Genomic DNA, 7,500 nt, shown 5'->3' with positions numbered 1-7,500 from the left:
CGTGTGTGTAGTACGTGTATTTGTGTATTTATTAATATTGTTATTGTTATTGTTGCGAAAACCCCGGTTGTTTTACTCACGGGAACAGGGTCAAAATCGTATTTTTCTGTAATATTCGGGCATACACCGATGTCCGCATGCCCCACGATCGTGGCTCGTGTGCAACTGGCCAGCGTCCCCACAGCGATCAGAAGTGCCAACATCTGCCAGAGAAGAGTTCACTTAACTCCGAATCTGAAAGGTTCTGCCCAGACCTCTTCCATTATACCACCCCCCACACACCCCCCCCCCCCTCCCCCACCGATCGTTATCAATGAGATTTTTTATATACTTCTGTCGATTTCAGGTTATTTTTATATTCTTTCTTTTAAGATCGTACCTAAGGCTGAACCAATTACAATATTACTCTTTCCTTTTTTTACTTAATTTGTTGGTAACTCAATCTTGAATGGTAAGATTCGCGCGAGTATGATGACAAACTCGATCGAAAATTTAAATGAGAAATTTAAAGAATGACTGAAAAGAAAGGTTAAGTAATAAATAACACCTCAAATATTATCCTTCCATTCTCTCTGAGGTAATTCTAGTCTAAAGATACAAATAGAAAGGTATACTTTTTCTGTAGATGTTGCATAAACATGAAGTGGTGTCAGTGAGAATGGAGTAGTTTTCAATAGCTTCTTTTTTTCCATCTATTTTGACATAACTGTTTATTCTGAAGATTAACAGATCAGTTTCATGTACATTTGTATTTTGATTCTGTTTACTATTGCCTTTTACTGAGACTGAACAGATGATGGAAATTCAATTGCACGCCAATATGCAAAAAATAACCTTGTGGTTATCCGCATGAATTAGAAAACAAAAATTTTCTGCTTGATTCATTTATGAAGGCAATTAGCTTTGTGTATTACAAATTAAGAAAAAAGTATCCTCAATTACACTGTTTCAAAATCGCTAAAAGAAAAAAAATTAAACCGTCCTAAAAGAAGTTACCTTCTACCTAACCTTCCTGAATTCTTACCTTCGTGCGTAGTTCGAATGAATTCAAGTCTGGAACCAACGTTTTGCTCATATATAGGTCCCGAAGACTGCTCATTCTTTTGTTTATCAGGCCACGCGACCCACTTACATGACTTATCGAGAGGGAACTAAAAAGCATCACGTGTCTCTAACAAGTGCGTGAGAAATTGACCGCTGAGTACTCTGTATGCCTAACGATTTCCCTTTGAGGGTTATAGAACAACTTACAAGCATTTTAGTGATTGGGTCATTTTTCGCTTACTCAGGGAGTAAGGCCAGAAACTACTTTTTTGTGTATGTTACTGTCTGTATTTTGTATATTCAATGTATATGGCCCCGAGCTGAAATAAAGCATATTATTATTATTATTATTATTATTATTATTATTATTATTATTATTATTATTATTATTATTATAATAATAATAATAGGAAAGCCAACTAAAAGAGTCTAAAAAGGTCTGAAACAGGGGCTTTGCGTTGAGTTAAAGATACAGAAATTTTAGGATATTTATGATTTATTTATTAGAATGAAAATATAAAAAAATACATAATAAGCATATTAAACAGTACAGAAAATTATTTTCAATAAAATGTAGCGTATCTATTTCATTTTCTTTGGCTAAACAAGGGTCTATTTAACCGTAGAATTTAGCACGTTTTAATTTGCATTAAAACTCAGGCATATAATGTTTACAACTTATGCGTGAGGGGAAAATCTTGCACGCGTCCCGAGTAAGGTGGAGGTCAGATCATGAGTCGTTTTAGTTGGGTTTTGTTTGTTATATCGCGATATTTTTACATTTAATATATTTAAGGAATTATATACTGAAGTTAAGAATTGATTTCTAGATGAGTCTGTTACCCATACATTTTATTTTGGTTCCTTGTCTGAATTATTTACTCTCATAAGGATACACAAACTAATTATGATTTTGCGTTCTTGTGCTATGCTGTTAATACTTGATGGAATTCTCTATCGTAAAAATTTCTTGGAATGATAATCAAGTAAGTTAATCAGTACCCTTAATGTTAGTGGAAAATCTGATATTAACTGGCTAAGATCCTTCGCTTGATCTAGTTCCCTTCTAAAGTCTTCAAAAAGTGTCTTCCTGATCTCCGTTTATTTAGAGTATCCCTTATTTAATGATTTTAGTTATTACTGCTCAAAGATGTAGTTGATTATCTGTTCAATTATTTATCATTATTTATCTGCTATTTTCTCCCTTATTCTTTCTCTCTTTGAATTCAAGGCCTGTCTTCGTTGTCTAAGGTTGTTTTACAAGTCAATGTCTTTCTATACTTTTCCAAATGAATGTATGTTCATTTTGGAATAATAATTAGGTATGCATACATATATATGTGCATTAATTCATTAAGATTTTATGCACATATACAGTCAGTATGAATATGCGCCCCATTTATATTTAATAAGTCCATTCACTCGGGCGTTTCAGAGAATGATAGACACCTTAGTCGTTTTATGGAATTATTTGAAGATGGAATCACCGTGAATATGTTGGATTCTATGATTGATTAAGGTCAAAATAACTGTAACGAAAACATGATACATTTGATACTTAATGTCGTCGACTTTAAATTAACCTTCGGTGTTAACTGTATTCCTGTAATCGAGTTTTTATTATGTGTAATTTAGTTTGGGTCTATGTGTAACTTATACACTTTTAACATTTTCCTTTGTTTCATTTTTAATATGTAATTGGGAAATATTACTAGCATGGTTTATCTTCACTCACGATAAATGGACTAAATGTTGCCTCGTTAAACTTCCACGGTTTTTCTTTAATTCCAAATATTTTTTTGCCTCTTAAAATTGTTCAGTTTTTTGTTAACCAACATTTAGATTTTTCAAGAATTCTAATTTTTTTTCTTAGTTTTACTCATTTACAGAACCTTTAGTTTTAATCATTCACTCAGTTTTCTCTAATTTCATATATATGTGCTTCTTTTCCCCTTTATTCTTTTCAATTTGTTTTTTTATTAATTTATCCGGAATTTTTTCTTCAATTTTTTTGGCCCCAAAAAGAGCAGGTTTGCATGAATTCAATTACGGTTTTAGTCAGTTGTAGTTTAATCAAAAATGTTAAATTGAAATTGGTAGCACGATTGCAATTCGATGGCAGCGTCGATGTCAACTGCCATGATTTTACTGATCATAATAAATCATCATTTTGCCTTTCGATGTTACCGTCATTGAATTAATTAGTATTATTACAAAGCCCATTCATGACTAATGATATTCAGAGGGCCTTAAAATTGTTGCCTCTAGTGATAGATAGCAAAAAGATGTCTAAAATTATCTCTCTCTCTCTCTCTCTCTCTCTCTCTCTCTCTCTCTCTCTCTCTCTCTCTCTCATTTATGATTGTTTAGTCTACTTTTGAACCACTGCAGAAAATAACTAGTGAAGAAGATCAAGAACAGCCGACCGAACTCGGTAAGGATGGGTTTATTTCAGCTCTCGAAAAATTGCGTTAATTCGACAGATATTTATACGCAAACGCGGAAAAAGATTTCTTTGTGGCCGAGTGGTTAGCGTCGGTCTCATCCGAACCAGGTATGCCTGGTTTCCAATCCTACTTTGATGTGACAGATATCAATGTGTTTATTTTTTTAATAATTATTTTTAAGTGGGCCAGTTTATTGACAAAAATGATAAACTGTGGGTGAATAACCAGGAAATGGCAGCGTTGCAAAAGAAGTGTATTCAAGTCTTAATTGACCAAAAACATATGGAAAATATATGAACCAAAGATAACTAAACCTAATTTGCAAACGCTTAGATTGTATGGAAGCAATTCCCCCATTCAATTCTTTAACAATATTTCTAGCAAGATAAAATCGCAAATGAGTCATTGAACCGAATGCATTATTTCAAGCTTCGGTTCCCACGATCGTCACGATGCCAGAGTCTGGTAAGAAATCAATCAGCCAGCCTCTCTAGACAGCGTAAGGACAATCGTCGCCTTGGTGTGTGGGATGGAAGTTGGAGACGTCGATGCCGTTCTTTGTAAACACTTGGTTGGCGCGTTCAACTAAGGCCTCGTCTACGATCACGTTCCTCGTTAACAACCAGGCGTACTCGATCTGTTGGAGACGAGGAAATGCGTTTATTGCAATCTCGAAAGTTAGTCAGTTTCAAGAGCGAGCTGTTTCTTTTCTGTTAACGGACAGGCTTACTAGCTTCGTTCAGGTATTAAGAAGTCTTTTATTTTTAATCATTTTTCATTGCCTTGGTTTTTATCATTTTTCATTGCCTTTCCAGTAAGTTGGTGATTAAAGTATATATTTTTCAAGTTCTGCATAAATTTTTTTTTATCCAAAAATGGCTTATACTTCAGATACTAAAAAAGACAATGCAAAATCATATAAAATCTTAAAACTAAAAATTAACGTTTTTTGTAAATCTTTTGAAACCAAAAGTCTTTCTAGAATGCTTACCCCATTGCTGTGTGTTTTGCCTAAATACCTTGAAGAAAATCCTATTTTGATCTTTGATATTTTTAACATTTTAATGCTTAGGAGTGTGAAAATACGAACCGTATCAAAAGAATGAATGTTTAACCAATATCACTGAAAACAGTTTCCTTGCCTTGTCATCTCCCTCGAATGTGATTTTCAATATAGCTTCTGGAGTTTACTTAATCACTGAAGCTGCCTACAAATTTAAGTTATGTTCCACCTCATACCTACCATCAGAGGTCCGTTTTGCGTACAAGTGTAGACGCAGGAGAAGGTCTCGTAATCCGTGTCCAGGACGCGATAATCGCCTGGAGGGTCTGAAGATGAAAAGTAAAGCCTCTCTATTATATTTCTCTATTAACTGTTTTCTTTATATATCTTGAATCATTAAGGAATCGAGTTACTCAGAGATAGGGAATCGGTATAAGCTCTATTACAGCGGGTTACGAGAGGGAAGAAATGAAGTTGTAATTATAGTAATTAACAGCTGTAACGAAAAAGTAGTAGAGGTAATAAGAGTAAATGACAGGCTTTTAAAGACTCCAATAATAATAAGGGACAAAGTAGTAAGTATAATATCGACATATGCTCCTCAGACGGGGTACCAAGAGCAAGAGAAAGAATTATTTAAACAGGAATTTGAAGTTACCATTAGAACAGTGAAAGAAAAGGAGAAACTAATAATAGGACCTGATATTAATGGCAGGGTAAGGAAGAGAAGAGATGGGGATGAAGGGGTACACGGAGGCCGTGGGTTTGGAATTCGAAATGAAGATGGGGATTATATATTGGAGATGGCTCAGAGTTTTCAATTGGCCTGTATGAACACTTGGTTTCAAAAGTTGGATAAATCCTTGATAACTTATGAAAGCGGAGGAGTGCAAAGCAAAATAGATTACATCCTGGTTAGAAGAGCCGACAAAAGCAGTGTGGTGAACTGCAAAGTGATCTTGGGAAAAGCGTGTGTTAAACAACATAGGTTGGTGGTGGTGGGTTTGAAAATGAGATGTAGGAAACCCAAGAACAGAAAGAGGAGATCTATAATTAATATTTGTGACCTTTAAGGAGAAAAGGGGTAGCAATTAAAGAGGCCTTTGAGAGAGAGATGGCTGGAGGGGGTGAATGTAGAATTCGGATGGGGTAACATAGTGGAAAACATCTGGGCAGACATGAGAGAAATGTGTGTGGGGAAAGTCTAATGGTATGTATATACAAGCAGAAGGAAGATGTCATGGATTGTAGTAACTACAGGGAAATTAATCTAACAGAGCATGAATTGAAAGTTTTGGAGAGGATACTGGATGAGAGATTAAGAGAGATTAGAAAGATTAGGAAACAGCAGTATAGATTTACAGGAGGAAGAGGGATAGGGGATGCCATCTTCATAGCAAGACAGCTACAGGAAAAGAGGCTAGAGGGAAACTAGGAGCTCTTTTGTGCATTTATAGACCTAGAGAAAGCATACAGTACACTCCCAAGAGAAGTGATGCCTTAGTGTTTGGGGAAGAGGAAAATCCCAGAAAAGTTGGTTAGGCTGGTCGAGATGATATATCACAGAACGAACACAAAAGTAATAACAGTAGTTGGGAAAACAGAAAACTTTGAAGTTAGTGTTGGATTACGCTAGGGATCAGCCCATTTTTGTTTGTGCTGGTCATGGATGTGTTAAGTGAAGAGATCAAGAGATCAGGAATGAAGAACTGTGGAAGTTGTTGTACGCCGATGAACTGGTGATTAGTGCCATAAATGAGGAAGACTTACAGAGAAGGGTTGGAGAGTAGCTGGAATCTGTAGACAGGGGTGGCTTAAAGGTGGATGTGAACAAAATAAGGTTTTGGTGAGCAGTATGGAAGATATAGGCAGAATAGTAATACAAGAAAGAAGAGACTCGATTATGAAACAGGTGGGAAAGTTTAAATGATTTGGATTTACTTTACGCCAAGAGGGAGGATGTGAGACTGAAGTTGACAGTAGGATAAAAGCTGCATAGGGGAAGTGGAGAGAGGTAGCTGGAGTAGTATGTGATGAGAAAATGCTAATCAAGCTGAAAGTCAAGATATACACCATAGTGATAAGACCAATATTAATGTATGGATCGGAAACATAGCCTCTAAGAAGAAAAGGGGAAGTATAGCTTAAAAGAACAGAGATGAAAATGCTCAGGTGGATTATGGGAATATCGCTGCTGGAAAGATTGGAAAATGACGAAATAAGAAGGGCAAGCTTAGTAAGGATTATAGAGGTGATAATATAGGCACGATTGAGATGGTATGGGGATGTGCTGAGGATGGAGGATGGGGAGGGAGTGAAGAGGGCTTGGGAAAAACCTGTTATAAGAAGAAGATCGAGAGGGAGGCAGAGACTTAGATGGCGAGATAAAGTGAAGGAAGATATGGAGAGAAAAGGATTGGAGGAGGAAAATGCCTTTGATAGAAGACAAGGAAAAGATGCATCAGGCAACCGACACCTTTTAATGTAGGAATAACGGTGGGAAACGAAAAGAAGACATATATATTCTTACAACAAAACGAAATATGAAAAGGATCTAAGTCATCTGCCAGATGATAAGAATCGGGATTTCCGAGTTATACAAAATTAATTCAACATGAACTATGAAGGTTTAATATCAACTGTAACTATAATACATCCTCCAACAAACGTCTTACAATCACTTACGAGCAGTGTTTGCATAGGCCTTATCAGATTAAATTTGTACAATATATTATATATATATATATATATATATATATATATATTATATCATAATAATAATATATATTATATATATAAAAGTATATATATATATATATATATATATATATATATGTTATATATATATATAATAATATATATATATATCTAAAAATATATATATATATATATATATATATTGTACAAATTTAATCTGATAATGCCTGTGCAAACACTGCTCGTAAGTGATTGTAAGACGTTTGTTGGAGGATGTAGTTACAATTGATATTAAACCTTCATAGTTCA

At 34.9% G+C, this 7,500-nt stretch overlaps 2 protein-coding genes across 2 annotated transcripts in view; one reads left to right on the top strand and one right to left on the bottom strand.

Annotated features, from left to right (window-relative positions):
* The window catches only part of LOC135198795 (apolipoprotein D-like), a 4,557-nt gene extending 3,434 nt beyond the window's left edge, over positions 1 to 1,123 (bottom strand). Inside the window, exons 1-2 of the mRNA XM_064226752.1 lie at positions 1,025 to 1,123; positions 81 to 203 (exon numbers count right to left, since the gene is read on the bottom strand). Coding sequence (XP_064082822.1) covers positions 81 to 203; positions 1,025 to 1,099 — 198 coding nt within the window. The 5' untranslated portion in view covers positions 1,100 to 1,123. The remainder of the gene's footprint in view (positions 1 to 80; positions 204 to 1,024) is intronic.
* LOC135198419 (uncharacterized) overlaps positions 1 to 7,500 on the top strand; it is a 422,470-nt gene that overhangs the window by 275,534 nt on the left and 139,436 nt on the right. The window lies entirely within an intron of this gene.

This window comes from Macrobrachium nipponense, chromosome 22 (genome assembly GCF_015104395.2).
Source record: "Macrobrachium nipponense isolate FS-2020 chromosome 22, ASM1510439v2, whole genome shotgun sequence".
Taxonomy (NCBI): domain Eukaryota; kingdom Metazoa; phylum Arthropoda; class Malacostraca; order Decapoda; family Palaemonidae; genus Macrobrachium; species Macrobrachium nipponense.
Note: the sequence above shows the minus strand (reverse complement) of the source record. Positions and strands in the feature narration are given on the sequence as shown.